A 20,758-nucleotide genomic window follows, 5' to 3' on the forward strand; every position below is an offset into this window, starting at 1 on the left:
GCTGGGAAGCTCCATCTTCATCAATGTACGATGAACAGTGTGTTCCAAAACACTTGTGCGTGCACCACCATCGTGCTCTTTCGGCAGAGGTGCAACAGATCACCACCTACCCTATTTTACAGAGCAGACAAGTCTCCAAATCCTACGTTCTGTGAAGAGTCATGCAGTCCAACCATTTAGCGCCTAGTGGTAGTTTCACTGACCATCTACCTCTTTCCGTAGATACTCACGAAACTAGGACGTGAACATTCGACAAGTCCCGAGATACTCGTTGACAGGCTGTGTGTTATAATAAATTGTTCTTTGTCAAAGTCACTTTTCTTAATGGATTTCCTCATTTGCAGTCCATATCTTTGCTAGGGTGATCCCTCATCCATGTCTGCTCGGATTACACTTTTTTTACTGCGTTACATGTCCGCCCCCGTTAGCTGAGTGGTCAGCGCGGCGGAATGCCACGCCAAGGGGCCCGGGTTCGATTCCCGGCTGGAGCAGGATATTTTCTCCGCACAGGGACTGGGTGTTGTGTTGTCCTCATCATCATTTCATCCCCATCTCCGACACGAAAGTCTCCCAATGTGGCGTCGAATGCTATAAGTACTTGCCCTCGGCGGACGAACTTCCCCGAATGGGGGACTCCCGGCCCACAATGCCGTACGCTCATTTCCATTTACCGCGTTACATGCCCGGAACGCCACCAGGCGACATCAACCGTCGCAGTGGGCAGTGGTCATAGTGTTGTGGCTTATCAGTGAAGATGTACTAATAATGGTTTCAACATCGTTCGCCAACATATAGTGTAGTGGCGTAGCTACCAGAATGCCCTCTGTGTATACCCTTTAATAGGGAATGTTCGCAGCCATAAGTCACGGTGGGGAGCAAATATGTGAAGCAACCAGCCAACCATGAAACGGAGACTTCCGAATGATTCTTGCTTCTTACAGCCAACTGGAAAGGGGTGGGGGGGGGTTGAAAGGGGTCATAATGTGGCCTTTCGAGTGACGGGATGGTTTTCCAGGAGTACTGCCACAAAGGTTGGGCGTGCTGCGTTAGTTGTGCAATGATGATCGTATCAGTGGTCACGTGCACATTCTCACACCTGTAGATGAGGTTCTGGACGTCCACGCAGCACAGACCCCCGCTGGGATCATCGTACTGTAAGGGCAGCAGTGGCAGAGTGTACAGCGACCACAGCACAAATAAGACGGCTTGTGACCCAGACGTTTCGACACGAACTGCTGTGAATCGATTATTAGCAGCGGGACTACGTGCACACACACCTCTAGCCCGTCTTCCAAAAAAAGTGGCTCTGAGCACTATGGAACTTAACTTCTGAGGTCATCAGTCCCCTAGAACTTAGAACTACTTAAACCTAACTAACCTAAGGACATCACACACATCGATGCCCGAGGCAGGATTCGAACCTGGGACCGTAGCGGTCTCGCGGTTCCAGACTGTAGCGCCTAGAACCGCACGGCCATCCCGGCCGGCCCCCGTCTTCCACTCAAGCCACAGCACCGACGTGCACTGTTCGACTGGTGCCGTAAGAGGGTCACTTGGAAGATGGAATGGTGCGCCGTAGTCTTCAGCAGTGAATACAGATTCTGCCTGCACGTAAATAATGGTCGTTTGCGCATACGATGTACAGCTAGTGAGTGCTCTCTCACAGAGTGCATTGGTCTGAAACACCACAGGCCTTGTGGTCTGTGGTGCGATAAACTACAACCCTCCCTCGCCTTTGGTGTTTCTGGAGGGGACGCTAACCAGCGCTCGGTACCTGCAGAATGTTTTTAGAAACGATGTTTTTGTTGTTCTTGCAACACGGAGGTGATGTGTTGTTCCAACATGATCATGGTCACCCACACATTGTCCGTGAAACTCAACGTGCTCTGCAGGACATGCAGCAACTTCTCTGGCTAGCACAATCACTGGACTTGTCTCCAATCGAGCACACATTGGGATACAATGGGACGAGAAGTGCCTTGTGTGACTCGTCAAACACAAATCTTACTGAACTACGTGAACAGGTTGAGCAAGCGTGGCGCATTGTATCCTAGAACAGTATTCGCCGTCTGTACGATCGACTGGATTCCACAGTCGGCGCCTGAATTGCTACCTTTGGAGTGTATACCACGTACTAATATGGTTGTTTCAGCATCGGTCGATACATGGTACCTCAGAAGCGCTTGTTCTATTGATCTGTAACTGTAATATTTTCATTACTCCATATGTACTGTTGCATAAAAAAGAAAAAAACTCTTGAACGATAATCACATTCTATACAGACCCGCTACGGTGGCAGGTTCGAATCCTGCCTCGGGCATGGATGTGTGTGATGTCTTTAGGTTAGTTAGGTTTAAGTAGTTCTAAGTTCTAGGGGACTGATGACCTGAGAAGTTAAGTCCCATAGTGCTCAGAGCCATTTGGACCATTTTTTCTGTACAGGCCACGATACTGCTGCTGTCGAATTCTGTTCAGTGTTGGTACATACACACATCAAAAAAAGTTTTGCATCACCCCAGTTCCCAGAACACCTGACAATAGATGTTGACAGTGGATACTGTATCACAGACACAGTCCCTTTGACTGTTCGCAGATGTCACTAAACCCGCACAAAGATGTAGGGGGTCCGACAGCCCATCAGTTCCAGTCATTCCACCAGGAATGAGGTACGCGGCTCGTGTTGTCTGTAGTTCAACCATGCCTAGACGGTCAATACCGCAGGTTAATCGCGTCCGCATTGTGCCTTTGTGCCAGGAAGGGCTCTCAACAAGGGAAGTGTCCAGGCGTCTCGGAATGAACCAAAGCGATGTTGTTCGGGAATGGAGGTGATACAGAGAGACAGGAACTGTCGATGACATGCCTCGCTCAGACCGCCCCAGGGCTACTACTGCGCTGGATGACCGCTAACTATGGATTATGCCTCGGAGGAACCATGATAGCAACGCCACCATGTTGAATAATATTTTTTCGTGCACCCACAGCTCGTCTTGTTACGACTCAAACTGTGCGCAATAGTTTCCATGATGCGCAACTTTACTCCCGATGTCCACGGCGAGGTTCATCTTTGGAACCACGAGACTATGCAGCGCGGTACAGATGGGCCCAACAACATGCCGAATGGGCCGCTCAGGTTTGGCATCACGTTCTCTTCACCGATGAGTGTCGAATATGCCTTCAACCAGACAATCGTCGGAGACGTCTTTGGAGGCAACCCGGTCAGACTGAATGCCTTAGACACACTGTCCAGCGAGTGCAGGAAGGTGGAGGTTCCCGGCTGTTTTGGGGCGGTATTATCTGGGGCCGACGTACGCCGTTGGTGGTCATGGAAAGCGCCGTAACGGCTGTACGATACGTAAATGCCATCCTCCGACCGATAGTGCAACCATATGGGCAGCATATTGGCAAGGCATTCGTCTTCATGGACGACAATTCGCACCCCCATCGTGCACATCTTGTGAATGATTTCCTTCAGGATAACGACATCTTTCGACTAGAGTGGCCAGTATGTTCTCCGGACATGAACCCTATCGAACATGCGTGCGATAGATTGAAAAGGGCTGATTATGGACGACGTGACCCTCGAACCACTCTGAGGGATCTATGCCAAATCGCCGTTGTGGAGTGGAACAATCTGGACCAACAGTGTCTTGATGAACTTGTGGATAGTATGCTACAGGGTATTACAGGTGCTTACGTGTACAGCAGTGTGGACCACCACCTCTGAAGGTCTCGCTATATGGTGGTACAACTTGCAATGTGTGGTTTTCATAAGCAATAAAAAGGGCGGAAATGATGTGTATATTGATCTCTATTTCAGTTTTCTATTTAGGTTCCGGAACTCTCTGAACCGAGGTGATGCATACCTTCTTTTGATGTGTATAGAAGTGATTAAGTATTAGTCTTTTTGTGGTAATGTAGGAAACAACGCAGCAATTCCTGTGAGATAATTATAAACGAATTCGTCTACTTCCTTTCTCTGTCCTTGTATACCGTCTAACAGAGACATAGAAGTCAAGGCTCTGTCAAGTATTTTCTCTCTTAGAATCCAGTTTGTGTGTATCACTGAGTCACTAAAGGAGAAAACGTTATAATATGATCCTGTCTCTGAAAGACAAATACTATATTGTGATCCAACTTGAAACGAAAGACAGTGTGAAGCGACATCTACTCCAAACAGTAATTTTTTACACAGTGCTCAAGCGCTATATAAAATTTGTACTGACGCCTGATGATGAACGTCTCAGGTTTGAATGCGGAAAGCAAGTTGTCTTTTTTAATAAATAGAGGTGATAGTAACTGCAGATGGCTATATGAACTGGGGTAAGAGATTTTATGCAACAAATATGGTTTTGAGTTCTGAGGATTTTGTACTCACAGTACGCTAACTGAGATACTGCAGAATAATTAAATCCTGTACGGACACCAAGTACTTTTCTAGGACCGTATAAGTGCTTCTAACTTCAATAGACTACTTCGCTTTGAGCATAACATGTGCGAAGAAAGAGCACGTTTACTTTGTAAGCTATAGTACTTCTCTATTTAGACTCCGACAAGCGAATGATTTGCTGCAGCACACATTCATATGGCTACATGACTTATCAGCGCAACAGAAAATCTTCACTATACCTCGTAGGTGAGTTACAATCTCCGTTCTGTTGGAACAGTATTTAGTGCGACGTAACGTGGTTACGTTGCTGGGAATAGGAATTACGAGGAATTACAATGTGCATACACTCGGTAGTCTTCGGTCTTTTGCCTTAAGCCTTTTGATATCCCTTTGCACACTGTTTCTGCCGTTGCGAGGTCTTAGGGTCTGCTCGTATGTTTGCTATAACAAAACAGTAAGACTAGTTCCTCGCAGATCTCCACATCAAGGTCCGCTACGTCACACTCTTGACGTAATCTCTTCACTGACGTTATCTCTGACGTAGCAATGAAAATAAACTGCAAGTGAATTCTGATGTATCACGAAGCACTCGAGACTTCCGCATACTATTTCTAAATAACGTATAATAATCTGTAAAATTACGCCAGATTTCCCAAACTATAGATTAAATTTTGACCAATTTTAGATCTAAAGACTGAATGTTGCCTGTTTATTCAGCGATTTAATTTTTACTCACTATATTATGCACTTAACAGATCGTGACAGTTATCTTCGCAATAGTGTACGTACTTCTGCTGTAATCTGCTTATGTTGTTCAAAATGAGCTCTTCGAGCAACCTCTTTGCTTTTCCAATGTGACACTTTTGTCTATTAGCGAAAGGGCGGCTTTCGCGGTTTGGAAGTCACGAATTGTTCCTTTTGTGAGCGTACTTCCACCATTCTGTATCATTCTGCTCTGCATTCTGTTCTGGTACAGGTGAGAATCCTGCATTGGGATGAAGACTGGCTTTGTCTGATGTCGATCTGAGTTGGTTTGGAAATTCTTCACAATGATGAAATGCGGTGCGATCATTTCAATTACTTGCAGCGGAGAAGCTTAGACGAAATGGTTATGTTATTTCCGAACTGTCTGCTAAATTTCTGTACAGTTTAATACCGATTACTTCGCTTTCAGAATTGCGGAAATATTCTTCCACATGGTGAAATGGCAAGTCGTGGATAGTCAATTTTGACTAAATGCAAGCAGATTAAAGTAACAAATGTTGTCTTTTCAGTCTGTCCTACTGCATATTTCAGGTTATCATCCTCTCCTAAATCATAAAAGAATTTTGCTATCTTAGTAAAGGTTATGTACTGAGTACCTAGTATTCGATTGTTCATTATGAAATTCATGCACGTTGCATTGCCTTTGAGGACCCATGTCAGCTTGTAAATCAAATGTTTTCTTTCGGGAACAATATATTTATTGAAACTTCCTGGCGGATTAAAACTGTGTGCCGGACCGAGACTCGAAGTCGGGACCGTGCCCGCGTAAGGCAAAGGTCCCGAGTTCGAGTCTCGGTCCGGCACACAGTTTTAATCTGCCAGGAAGTTTCATATCAGCACACACTCCGCTGCAGAATGAAAATTTCATTCTGGAATATATTTATTTATTAAAATCTTTCTGAATGATTTCTCCCGAAATCAAGTCATTTCTTGCGTAATTGTCCGTGATACAGTGCTATACTGCTACGCCAATATAGATGAGACTAGGGAAATATCGACACGTAAAAAGATTTTTCGTTTTCCCTCGTGCACCTGGATAATACGGACATTGTTACAGGGCAACACCAGCAGTATGAAATGCAGACAGAATAAACGTCCTTTTCTCAGGATGTAACACACTCTGTTAACTTAACATATATCAAAATATTATACAGCATGTTTTCCGAAGATCTGTCCGAACGTCGTAATTGTCTCCCATTCAGACGCACAAGTTTGAAATTTGGCTGAAAGATGCCTACAATCTCCCTCTGAAATGGTGCAGAAGTGTGGTACCTGCGACGTCACCCTCGGACTCGGCGACGTTTCAAACAGTAAGGTGTCGACACATGTAAAATAAATAAATGAATGAAAATAAAAAACAAAAAAGGCCACAGTTCAGAAGTACATGTGAGCTGTGAGGAGGGGTAATGATGTCACATTGGCACCAAATTTCACCACAATTCGGCCCACCGCCACCACGGTGACACACGATGGAAAGGTCGTCACACACCGCCCCATTTTACCTACATTTGACCCCTTATTTTGGCGCCTCTGCGATGGAGGTCAGAACCGCGACACCCAGCGTTGAAATCAATCGGTTTTCTTATGGGAATCGACACGAAAATTCCTGAAGGGGAGGCGTAAAGGGCGTCAATGAAACCAACACTTCCGTTGGGGCATTGATCCCCACACATTTCACAGTTCGCAGTTCGCAGTGCGATGAGCAACAGGACGACGTTCTTGACAACGTTCGACACTGTTGAAAACCCCTGGGCGTTTCAGCCCTACTCTAAGGATGAAATCTGGACGTGATCTGAATCATGTGAAGGCATTGCTAATTACGCATAGAAAAATTTTTCGTGATTTTCTTTAGATTTCTATTCTTTTTCTTTAGTTCACATGAGCATTTTTAATTTTGATTATGTAACATTCTACTGTGGTTTTTAAATGTAAAGATGTAATTGTGATTATTTCGTTTTCCAATGGATAAATATGTTTCTTGCTTTGTACCTGTGGTAAAGCTTGTAAAAATCACTTTTGGAATATTATTAATTGTGAAAAATGCAATCAATAACATTTATAAAGATTTATGTAATTTACGATAACGATATAACATCTATAGACAGGGGACAGCGATAGTGATATCGATAGTTGAAAAGTAGTTCTGTAGTAGAGGGGATGGTGGATGGTGCGTCTGTGAAGCGTGCGCGGAAAAATAGTACTGTGTTTTATGAAAAAGCATACGTAATTGTATGGACAGTGATACCGAACTATCAGATTGTTAATTCTCTTGACCACTGCAGTATGTAATGCCATCGCCAGCGAACTTTAAGAGCAAATAAACCGGACTATGAAAGTGCCGCTAACAATACTTTGCTGTGACAGACACGAACAGTGATTTTATGCGAATGAACTTTGCTGGTATTGGGTTTTGGTGGTGGAACTGTTGTCTATCACATTCTATCAAGCCGTGAAAGTGAAGACTTTAATTAACTGTGCAATATAAATGACTTTCAGTGACGTTGTCGAAGTTTGAAATGCGAGAACAGAGTGGACATTGTTTACGGTGTGCTTCACACACAAGAACAATTCTATGAACTGTGTATTTGTGGCTAAGACTGTATGAAAGTGACGAACTATGTAATTATGGACGATAGCGTCACGGACAGTGCATAAAGTGTAAAAAACGAGCGATGTCTATGTAATGTACTTTGAAAGAGAGGACATGTCAACAACGGTCGTATACTGGCGACTTGTGGTTTGTTAATCACCACGGTGTTAATGATACAGCTCTGCTGGTACTTTATTTGCGTTTCGCCGGAGAAGATTAACCAGCGGAACTGCCTGTATCCTGCTCTCATCATCGTAAGCTCCCGACATCGTGCTCCCCAACGCAACGTTTCGTATGCAACAAAAAGTTAAGAGATCTCGCTAACGCTATCCGCTGACCTAGAAATTTTCTTTCTCTATTAAAAGTATAAGAATTACAGACTCTATTCAAATAAATTCTTCGTTTATGTTTGCTTTCTGCTAACGAAAATAAAATTACAATCAGTGAATTAAAAGTTGCCTGGTAGTCATTGTTGAAACGCCAGTAAATATAAATTTCTTCCTCTCATTAGAACTAATTCTCCTTGCATGTCAAAATTATTGTAGTCATTTTATGTAGTTTTATGTATTGTTATGAGACTAGATATACGACAGTGACTAATAAGAGCATTTTGTCGCGAAATATGGCGTCGCGCGAAAATTACGGCGACCGCCATAATTGCTTGCGTTCTGACCAATAACGTAAAAGCTGCTATTCCCGTATTGGTGCACTTCCTGACGTGAGCGTGAATTAGAAATGTCAGCTGTCAAATCACGTAGGGACTTTTTACCCAGTAATAAAAGTTTTTTATACTGTATTGCTACGAGTCGTAGTATTAAGAGACACGCAATTATTAACAGTATTGTGTGTGATTCACGAAATTTTGTCACTTTTTCTAATTCCTTTCAGATCTTGTCTTAGATGTCTTTGGAGTTTCGGAGAATATATACACAATTTTGTCGGTTCAGGTTAATTTCAGAACAGTTTCTCGTGAATATTAGAGTTTTCAGTTCATAAACGAAGTGGGATAGTGACCAATTAAGAAGTATAACAAAGATTGTGGTTTTCCAGTTAGAATTTTGAATGACTTCACAGTTCAGATTTTGATAATTATTTTTCCTGTGGGTTGAGATCATCACATATGGCGCCGTGTCGTGACAGGACAGTGTTTTAGTAATACTGTCTTTTCGAATCTGTCAATCTTAGGATCGATGTTTGAATTTTGTAAGAGTGAAAATTGTATTGTTTTGTTTTGTGTGGGTTACCTTTTGTAGACAAATGGTTCAAATGGCTCTGAGCACTATGGGACTTAACATCTGTAGTCATCAGTCACTTAGAACTACTTAAACCTAACTAACCTAAGGACATCACACACATCCATGCCCGAGGCAGGATTCGAACCTGCGACCGTAGCGGTCACGCGGTTCCAGACTGAAGCGTCTAGAACCGCACGGCCACACCGGCTGGCTTTTGTAGACAAAATGACAATCAAAGAAGATGAGCGTGTAGCTAGTTTCAAGGTGTGGGAAAGTGAGCAAGGAAAAAATAAAGAAGAAGAGTTTGTTATGGAAATGGTAGATAAAGGATTAGACATTAAAGTGGAACCAGGTGTCAGAAGAGAAGCAGATGAGAAGGGAGGAGTGGAAAGTATGTTAGCATTGCTGTTGACGAAAATGGAAGGAATGAAAACAGAAGTGAGTGGAAAGCTAGAAGCTGTCAGCAAATCACAGGAAAAAATGGGTGAAGAAATTAAAAAAGCTAGATGAAAAGTTTGAAAAATGTCTGAGGGGATTTGAACTGGAAATGGAAGATGGGTTGGAAAAGAAAATCTTGGGCTTTAAGTCAGAGGTTGATAAAGATTTTGAGAAGTTTAAAGATGACGTTAAAGAGACTTTTAAAGAGACAGAGTTTGAGTTAAGTAAGAAGCAAGTGAAGTTTGAAAACATCATAAAGGAAAGTGTAGAATGCTTGGATAAAAACATTAAAACCCAAGCTACTGAATGTATGAAGGGGAAGGATGAAATTAAAGATTATTGCAAAGGAATGTTCCGTGAATATAGACAAAAGACTAAGGCAGAAGTGGAAGATATTAGAGAGACCACTGCTAAGATTGAGAATAGGGAGTTTAGAAAAGACAGTACAGGGTAAACAGTTTACTGCATCACCAGTAATAGTGCAGATAAGGGATGGTAGTAATTTCAATAATATACTTTTTGATCCTAGTGGACATGTACATCCCGTGTCTTTTGTGAATAGTTTGAGAAGTCAGTTTACTACAGATTGGACAGAAAAGGACAAACTAAGGAGGGCAAGTGATTGTTTAAAAGGGGAAGGTTTAGATTGGGGAGCTGATCCACAAGCAAAATCTGAAAGATTTGAGGATTTTGTGTCAGTGTTTTTGAAAGAATACTGGTCGAAAGAAAAACAAAGTGATGTCATAGAAGGTTTTAAGAAGGCCCCATGGTATGATTGGACGAGTAGGGAGAATATGAGAGAATAGCGTGAGAAATGGATATGTAAACTAAAACATTTGGACAGCCCATAGAGTGACAAGGATACTATAGAAGTATTGGTAGAGAAGTTGCCTCCTAACAGAAGATAATAAGTTCCTATACATTTTCATCCTTCTTTCGCTCCCTCCTGTGCCGCGATCATGGAGAAGGGGGGTGAGAGGAGGAGTGAGGGGTTGCAACACTATGATGCGCGTGAATAAAACGTTGACGGATCTCTCTAAAAGTCCACCCCCCTCCCACCCCAACCAGTTTGGCAACACATTCGGTGCCACCCATGCACCTTAGTTAAGCACGTTACATACGTACCTGTCAGAAACTTCGACACACATTCTGCCTTGCGGTAGATCTTGAGCCTGAAGGCAGGCAAACACCAGCTAAGAGATGACGAAGTGGTTGCCTAACGCCAACTACACTCCATGGTGTCATACCACGTTCAGTGGGGTTGCAGCCCACGACGTCACCACGGGGTAGCAGAAGTGTAAAAAGTTGTCAAGAACGTCGTCCTGTTGCTTATGGCACTGCGAACTGTCGTTTTCGGCAGTGAAATATGTGAGAATCAACGCGCGATTATGCCACCCGCTGAGGCATCTTCGTGTCGATTCTGAGACGGGGTGTAGCAACACATCCCATAGTACGACACGCGACGGAGGCGTTGGGCAGAATTGAGGTGAAATTTGGTGCCAATGTGACATCATTAACCCAAGTTACAGCTCACATGAAGTTCTGAGCTGTGGTTCATTTATATTTTATTTTTATTTATTTTTCTTGCATGTCTCGACACACTGCTGTCTGAAGCGTCGCCATTCCTGAGAATGACATCGCAGGGCGCCATGCATTTGCACCATTACAGAGGAAGATTATAGCAATCTTTGAGCCAAATTTCAATCTTACGCATCGGAATTGGGGATTTCGAAAAAGTGTCTGGGGATCTCGAAAAAGTGATCCTGTAATTTTGTTAAGCTGTGTAGAGACCCAGACTTCTCCAGTTATTTCGATAATTAATGAAATAAGGCCTATTTCGTTGTAAATGTTGTACGCAATTCCTTGCTACTCAATCAGTGTGTAATTCTTGGCGTGTTCACCTTCTTTGATATGCAGTGATCTCCCTGACTTCACTAAACTTCATGTCTTTTTTAAATTTCTTTAGTGCATTTAGCCCTCTCTGGTTTTATTTTTTCATCCTCGACATCTGAAGTTAGATACAAGGCCTAACTTAAGTGTAACAACTTTTTAGAGCGAGGGGAAATATCGTACTGCTGTCGGTATTGTCTCATATTCGTCTGCCGATATTGCCCCACTCAGACATCATGCCAGAAACCAAACCGTAATGACTTTGCTAATGCTCGAAAAGTTACAAAACGCATGCTAAAATATGCACAAGAAAACTTTCTGTCTACCTACATTAGCCGGCCGGTGTGGCCGTGCGGTTCTAGGCGCTTCAGTCTGGAGCCGCGTGACCGCTACGGTCGCAGGTTCAAGTCCTGCCTCGGGCATGGATGTGTGTGGTATCCTTAGGTTATTTAGGTTTACGTAGTTCTAAGTTCTAGGGGACTGATGACCACAGATGTTAAATCCCATAGTGCTCAGAGCCATTTGAACCATTTGAATCTACCTACATTATACACTCCTGGAAATGGAAAAAAGAACACATTGACACCGGTGTGTCAGACCCACCATACTTGCTCCGGACACTGCGAGAGGGCTGTACAAGCAATGATCACACGCACGGCACAGCGGACACACCAGGAACCGCGGTGTTGGCCGTCGAATGGCGCTAGTTGCGCAGCATTTGTGCACCGCCGCCGTCAGTGTCAGCCAGTTTGCCGTGGCATACGGAGCTCCATCGTAGTCTTTAACACTGGTAGCATGCCGCGACAGCGTGGACGTGAACCGTATGTGCAGTTGACGGACTTTGAGCGAGGGCGTATAGTGGGCATGCGGGAGGCCGGGTGGACGTACCGCCGAATTGCTCAACACGTGGGGCGTGAGGTCTCCACAGTACATCGATGTTGTCGCCAGTGGTCGGCGGAAGGTGCACGTGCCCGTCGACCTGGGACCGGACCGCAGCGACGCACGGATGCACGCCAAGACCGTAGGATCCTACGCAGTGCCATAGGGGACCGCACCGCCACTTCCCAGCAAATTAGGGACACTGTTGCTCCTGGGGTATCGGCGAGGACCATTCGCAACCGTCTCCATGAAGCTGGACTACGGTCCCGCACACCGTTAGGCCGTCTTCCGCTCACGCCCCAACATCGTGCAGCCCGCCTCCAGTGGTGTCGCGACAGGCGTGAATGGAGGGACGAATGGAGACGTGTCGTCTTCAGCGATGAGAGTCGCTTCTGCCTTGGTGCCAATGATGGTCGTATGCGTGTTTGGCGCCGTGCAGGTGAGCGCCACAATCAGGACTGCATACGACCGAGGCACACAGGGCCAACACCCGGCATCATGGTGTGGGGAATGATCTCCTACACTGGCCGTACACCACTGGTGATCGTCGAGGGGACACTGAATAGTGCACGGTACATCCAAACCGTCATTGAACCCATCGTTCTACCATTCCTAGACCGGCAAGGGAACTTGCTGTTCCAACAGGACAATGCACGTCCGCATGTATCCCGTGCCACCCAACGTGCTCTAGAAGGTGTAAGTCAACTACCATGGCCAGCAAGATCTCCGAATCTGTCCCCCATTGAGCATGTTTGGGACTGGATGAAGCGTCGTCTCACGCGGTCTGCACGTCCAGCACGAACGCTGGTCCAACTGAGGCGCCAGGTGGAAATGGCATGGCAAGCCGTTCCACAGGACTACATCCAGCATCTCTACGATCGTCTCCATGGGAGAATAGCAGCCTGCATTGCTGCGAAAGGTGGATATACACTGTACTAGTGCCGACATTGTGCATGCTCTGTAGCCTGTGTCTATGTGCCTGTGGTTCTGTCAGTGTGATAATGTGATGTATCTGACCCCGGGAATGTGTCAATAAAGTTTCCCCTTCCTGGGACAATGAATTCACGGTGTTCTTATTTCAATTTCCAGGAGTGTAGTTATTTTAGTTAAAAAACTATCGAAACGTTTATCACGCTTTAAGCATAAACGAAAATAGCATCAAAATTCAATAAACATTAAGTTTCAGTGCCACAGTGGAATTGTTGTTCACAATAACACGCCGCCTCTGTATTATACTTCAGGTATCATCCTCTATGCTGCAGCACTACCTCCCACTGACTACTCGCGTCAGATGAGAAAACGATGCTGGAGGTATTGCCTGGTATGTCGGTTTTCACAGGGTCTCCTCTATTGCTGTAACCTGTTGATTCTAATCATGGCCGATGTATATCCTTATACACCAGAGACCAATCACTGAATTAAATTTTGAACTGCAAAACATTAGAAATAAGGGTTCTCTCTTATCTCTTACACAAAATTATGTTTCAGATGCAGAAAGGTAGGCCAAGAACGATCGGTGCTCACTAAATGTACTGTGGAGTGCTCTAGAAACTTAGTAAGTTACTATATGAAAATGGTATTCACATATTATGTGATAATTTTCAATGGTTCATTTTATCTTTCATGCTGAGAAGCAATGATTGCATGCTTGAGCGGACATCCTTATGAGCACTGCAGGGTGCAATAGGCAGAAAGAAACAATTATTTAATTCTTGGTCAGTTTATTGATGAATCATTTGTTACTGCTCAATTGTCAGATGGTACCTGTGCAAAATCCAGTTTTAGATGCGCTTAAATTATGTAAGTGCGTGTGTGTGTAACTATTTTGTTTATCATTAATAGCCAGATAGCGTTTCAAATTTCATTCTGGAGCTTGAAGGTTAAGACGTACCTAGGTCTGAGCTGATCTTCCGATACCGCTTACTCATTCGAAGTATTTTATGGGATTCTAGTGTTGTGGCGTTACACAGTTTTTAATGAAATTAATGATAAGTCGTAAGAAAGTCGCTGTGGAGTGTTGCAATAACATCCGTGGGATGGTAGCCGCATTGTGGCGACATGTGGATGAGAATAACATGTACGCCATTGCGAGAAGCGCTAACGGTACTCAGTGAAAACAACAGCACACAGCAGTAAAGACCATAGTAGGGCAAGACTGTTGTTATGAGATACGTGGCTTGGTGCCAGATTTGATATAAGATATGTTCACCAGCGGCGTATAAACAGGCCTGAATTTTGAGGCAGAGGCACTCCTTCTTCAGAGTTCACCAGCATCATAAAGAGGCCAAGGCCACGCCAGACGACGAGACGACTGAGCATAACCAGTAGCATCCATGAGTTGGTGTCCGTGTTGGGCCAGTCGCTGCCAGCAGTGAGTTCATTGTGGGATCAGCGTCCAAGGTGTCACTGATCTGCCGTCCGCGCCAGCCTCCACCAGAACTGACTTCCTTGAGGGTGCCTGAGCACCAGCCGCCGTCCTGCTGCAGGGCAGTGGGCTGCATCCCACAGACAGCAGTCACCACGGTGAGCGCATTCGGGGCTGAGTTGCAACAAAGGGCCGTTCTCCGATAGAACGCCATAGCAGCACAACACACAGCACTGCTAACGCCACGGCCGTTGCCTATTGAGGCTGCCAGTAATTGTCTGGCCTGTCGTCAGCATCATGGGTAGCCTACGTGAGCATCACTTTCCAGGCGGAAGCGGCTGGCCACGACGCAGCACCGGCCGCGGTCAATGGTGTGAGGGGTGTCTGCCTCGCTGATCTGACGACACTATGAGTAATTGAAGTTACCTTTTTCTTTTCGTCAGCAACGTTGTGAGGGGTGTCTGCCTCGCTGATCTGACGACACTATGAGTAATTGAAGTTGAAGTCACCTTTTTCTTTTCGTCAGCAATGTTTCCACTGGGCCTCCTGGTCCATTGTCACCACCAGACACCCTACCAAGTGCAACCACACTTAAACCAGTCTGAAATTGAGCGATGTTTACATTATGCTGAAAAAATGTTATGCATATTATTTACCTTTTTGTAATTCACAGCCGGCCGGAGTGGCCGTGCGGTTCTAGGCGCTACAGTCTGGAACCGAGCGACCGCTACGGTCGCGGGTTCGAATCCTGCCTCGGGCATGGATGTGTGTGATGTCCTTAGGCTAGTTAGGTTTCATTATTTCTAAGTTCTAGGCGACTGATGACCTCAGAAGTTAAGTCGCATAGTGCTCAGAGCCATTTGAACCACTTCGTAATTCACAAGAACGTTTTTGCTGCTAAAAATTCAAAAACGTGAAACTATCAGAAAATTAGACATAGTGATAATTTCGCATGATATACAAACAAGAGTGAATAAAACATAATTTTGAAAGTTAACACAAATGATGTTACGTAATGACCCCTGAAATTTATTTTTATTGAACATGTAACAGTTTACATTAATTATGTCTTTGCAAACAGTTGTAATTCATCGATGTTGTATACTGTCTTTGCTTATGGGAGTGCGTTAAAAAGCATGCACATTAGCAATGCTAGAAAAAGATACTTAAGCTGTTTTTTTTTAACTTCATACTGTAGCAGTGCTTGTTTACCTTTATGTAGAGTAGTAGCGGTAGTTTAACTCGGCCTGATACATTCACTCATTGCTACAATAAGTTGTACAAAAAGTTTATATCTTTAAATTTTCGAACTGATCGTATGATTCTGGTTTTGTGAAAAATGAAAGTCTGTTTATTCAACATCGTAATGTTACATTTGTTTTGTCTGCAATATAATATGGAAGACTGTGAAAATGTTACATTATTTGACAGTGTGGGGTCAAGGAAATAAATTTCTGGAAGCATGTGTTTCAACAAGCATTTATTCATCAAATTAAAAACAGAGTCATACTACCTAGACTAATGACCGCCAATTCAATGAGCACCTTTTTTGACGAGAACCAAACAACCAGATGAGTACCAATAATGTATTTTACTTGAGCAGTCCTACTCTTGAACATTTGTTGCACAAATACTAGCGTTTTTAAGCTAAAACAGTGCATTTAATTCATGAACAAATTTTCTCGTTATTGATTATTGAAATTAATAGCATTTTTGTATTATTGGGTAGAGGGGTTTTTCTAGGTTCATAATTAATGCATAGCTGAAAACTTCAGAGCATTTCCACTAACTACTCATCGGAGCAGTTCATTATTACCACATTACACGGCTTGTAAGATGTATTTTTATCCATGTTGGATGGAACTGAATAGCAGATACATTCGCACAATCCAGTATAATACAGATATGAATGTAACGATTCCTGTGTGCCGAACGGATCAGCTTCCTTTCTCTCTATCACGTTATTCATGTACCATTTAGACTCCGTATTTGTTGTACATGTGACATCCATATTACTTCGAGTGCTTTCTCCTGTAGTATTCTATTTGGGGCTAATGGTCGCACGATCGTGGTATAGAGTAACCTCGGGGGTACCTGCCATACCTCAGTTGTATGAGGCTTTCTTGCTCGAGTACAGCTGTGTCTGGATGGACGCTTACTTTCCTGACTGCTCGTGGAACTACAATGAAGCTTAAATCACTTTCTTTTACTCCTAGCGGTTCGGGTGATCCGTTGAACAGTATTAACACCCAAAACCCCAACGAGACCCCCCGTGTAGCTAGTCCAGCAGAGGTGTCTGCGAATGTAAGAGAAGGCGTGGTGTCACCGCCACACACCACACTTGCTAGGTGGTAGCCTTTAAATCGGCCGCGGTCCGTTAGTATACGTCGGAACCGCGTGTCGCCACTATCAGTGATTGCAGACCGAGCGCCGCCACACGGCAGGTCTAGTCTAGAGAGACTCCTTAACACTCGCCCCAGTTGTACAGCCGACTTTGCTAGCGATGGTTCACTGACTACATACGCTCTCATTTGCAGAGAAGACCGTTTAGCATAGCCTTCAGCTACGTCATTTGCTACGACCTAGCAAGGCGCCATTACCAGTTACTATAATCTGAACAGTTAATATTGTGAATCATGTACCGTCAAGAGCGGCGTTCATCATTAATGGATTAAAGTTAAGTATGAAACTAATTACGCCTGCTTTCTGAATTGTAATTCCTTGTCATGTTCCAGACCTCACGTCAGTATAGTTCTTCCCTTCTCACGCCAGTCTGCGTGAGCTAAAACGCGTGCATTTCGGCCTCCTCTAGTAACACGGTGTTGGCTCTTCTGCCAACACAACAGTTTGCTTTTGTACCTGAGGAAGAGCTTACAAGAAGTGCAGACTTGCCTACGGTGAGTGACAATCAGCGGTTGGATGAAAAGTTTTGTACCCTGGTGTAGTGAAATAAACCATTACAAAAATTAGTGAAATAAATCATTAAATAATCGGTACTGTTATATTATTATGGGAAGACATCGCGATAACATTTACTTTAATAAAACAAGTGTGATCGTAGAGGATATCGTAAAAACAATACAGTTTGTCGTTTCACGGTATTTTAACAGCAGAACAGCAAGTAAAATGGGACATCAAATCATAGGACCTTTCGAACAAAATTTTGTGGATTAAAATAGTAAGAGGCTCTCTGATTTTTGTGAGCAAAATTCACTAAAAATTCGTAATGTTTTTCTTATCAGCATAAAGAAATATATAATTTCATATACTCAAGAAAGAAAATAGGAGTAATCCGCTGAATTACAGTCCCATGTTACTGACGTCGATTTGCAGCAGTAATCTGAAACATACGTTGTGCTCGAACATTGTGAATCATCTTGAAGAAAACGGTTTATTGACAAACTGTCAACACGGATTCAGAAAATATCGTTCTTGTGAAACACTCCTAAACTCCTCCAGAACAGGCCATGAAGGCCCAGGGGTACTGACCGGCCGCCGTGTCATCTTCAGCTCATAGGTATCACTGGATGCGGATATGGAGGGGCATGTGGTCAGCACGCCATCTCCTGGCCGTAAGTCAGGTTCCGAGACCGGAGCCGCTACTTCTCAATCAAGTAGCTGAGTGCAGCCCGCTTGCCAACAACGCTAGGCCGACCGGATGGTCACCCATCCGAGTGCTAGCCCAGCCCGACAGCGCTTAACATCGGTGATCTGACGGGAACCGGTGTTACCACTGCGGCAAGGCCGTTGGCTTCTTGTGAAACACATCTAGTCTTATTCTCATGAAATAATGAGTGCTATCGACAGGAGCGTCAAATTGATTCCATAATTTTAGATTTAGAGAAGGCTTTTGACACCGTTCCTCACCAGCGATTTCTAATTAAATTGTGTGCCTATGGATTATCGTCTCAGTTGTGTGTCTGGATTCGTGATTTCATGTCAAAACGGTCACAGGTCGTAATAACTGACAGAAAGTCATCGAGTAAAACAGAAGTAATATCCGGCGTTCCTCAAAGAAGTACTATGGACCCTCTGATGCTACTGATCTACACAGACGATTTATTAGACAACCTGAGCAGCCTTCTTAGATAGTTTGCAGACGATGCTGTCATTAACTGTCATAGTCATCAGATGATCAAAGTGAATATCTAAATGATTTAGACAAGGTATCTGTATTGGGCAGAAAGTGGCAATTGACTCTAAATTACGAAAAGTGTGAAGTCATCCACATGAGCACTAAAAAGGATCCGCTAAGTTTCAGTCAGCCAATAAATCACACAAATCTTAAGGTTGTAAACTCAACTAAATACTTCGAGATTACAATTACGAATAATTCAAATTGGAACGATCACACAGATGACGTTGTAGGGAAAGCAAACCAAAGACCGCTATTTATTGGCAGAACGCTTAGAAAATGCAACGGTCTACTAAAGAGACTGCTCACACTACGCTTGTCCGCCATCTTCTGCAGTAATGCTGTGCGGTGTGGGATCCGCATCAGACAGAATTGACGGAGGATATCGAAAAAGTTCTAAAATGGACAGGTCGATTTGTATTATCGGGAAACAGGGGAGAATGTGTGACGGATATGATATACGAATTGGGACGGCAATCATTAAAAGAAAGGTGTCTTTCACTGCGACAGGACATTCTCATAAAACTTCAATCACCAATATTCTCCTCAGAGTGTGCAAATATTTTGTTGGTGTCCACCTACGTAAGAGGAAATGACCATCCCAATAAAATAAGACAAAGCAGAGCTCGCAAGTATTGATCTAGGTGTTCGTTTTCGCTGCTCGGTGTTCGAGAGAGGAATGGTAGAGAAGCAGCTTAAAGGTGGCTCGATGAACCATCTAACAGGCTCCTAACTGTAAACTGCAGATTAATCGTGTGGATGTAGATGCATATGTAGATAATATATTTATTGTTGGTAAACATGTAGAAGCTTTCCTTGAAAAATTGTCGCCATTATACGTCTACAAAGTTCCAGAGGGGCTCGTAGGACAAATTAAACCTATCGAGAGGCTGCACAATGGTACACTTCTGTTCAAATGGCTCTGAGCACTATGGGACTTAAAATCTGAGGTCATCAGTCCCCTAGACTTAGAACTACTTAAACCTAACTAACCTAAGGACATCACACACATCCATGCCCGAGGCAGGATTCGAACCTGCGACCGTAGCAGCACCGCGGTTCCGGACTGAAGCGCTTAGAACCTCTCAGCCACAACGGTCGGCGGTACACTTCTGTGAACAAGTTGCTACGTACTAAACTACTTGGAGAATAAGCTATCAACAGTGAGCTGCAGACTGTGCTAAGTTTTTGTAATGAAATTGTGACGTGCCAGGACGTTATGGATGTAAATGCCGAACAACTCCGACAGAAATAGGAAGGTGGTCGTATCACTAAAGAACAAAATTTCATGAAAAGGGTTGACGGTGAGCTTCAGAAGTCAGCGTCTTTTATCCTGACATTCAGTCTACCGAAGTTGTCTGACAAGGGGAGGCCGCCAATTGTGAAATTCAAATTCAATTCATACTGCGCATAACAAAACCTCATGGTCAGAGGTGTAATGTGGCAAAGCACCAAGATGCACTTCTCAGCCGTTGTCGAGAAAATAGACAGTTAAAATAAACCGTTGCGGTGAAATACTCTCTACGATGAATAATTTTCTACAGCGTCGTGGCGCAGCGATAAGCGCTCGGGTTCGTAATCCGAAGGTCGCTTGATCGAATCTCGCGCCATGCAACCTTTTTTTTTTAGTATTTGTTTTTTGTAATTCAAATGTGTGTATACACACACACACACACACACACACACACATATATATATATATATATATATATATATATATATATATATATATATATATCCCGGTAATCAGTTGCAACAATTATGCATATAATAAGTTGTTGAAAGTCGTTTGTCGTGGAAAAACTGGCGACTTCGAACATCATTATGTTTTCCGCAAACGAAGTTGTATTTCACAAATGTTATTAATTGTCTTCATAATGTTAACCACGTATACTTAACGGAAGACGTAGAAACGATATTCTGAAACGAATACGTATAGCGTAAGTCAAACGTTCGAATTAGAGTAGAAACCCCACGAACACAAATTTGCTGTGGCAGGTATGAAATATAAACTCCGTTACTCGCTCGTTACACTTGAAGGACAGATGTTGAATGGGCCGAAACGAGCCGCCGC

At 43.8% G+C, this 20,758-nt stretch overlaps 1 protein-coding gene and 1 pseudogene across 1 annotated transcript in view; one reads left to right on the plus strand and one right to left on the minus strand.

Moving 5' to 3' along the window:
- Window positions 1-9,524: 9,524 nt before the first annotated feature.
- LOC124556426 (PE-PGRS family protein PE_PGRS16-like) overlaps window positions 9,525-20,758 on the plus strand; it is a 31,935-nt gene continuing 20,701 nt past the window's right edge. Inside the window, exon 1 of the mRNA XM_047130382.1 lies at window positions 9,525-9,865. Coding sequence (XP_046986338.1) covers window positions 9,525-9,865 — 341 coding nt within the window. The remainder of the gene's footprint in view (window positions 9,866-20,758) is intronic.
- On the minus strand, window positions 18,184-18,301 carry LOC124557179 (annotated as a pseudogene).

This window comes from Schistocerca americana, chromosome X (assembly GCF_021461395.2).
Source record: "Schistocerca americana isolate TAMUIC-IGC-003095 chromosome X, iqSchAmer2.1, whole genome shotgun sequence".
Lineage (NCBI taxonomy): Eukaryota > Metazoa > Arthropoda > Insecta > Orthoptera > Acrididae > Schistocerca > Schistocerca americana.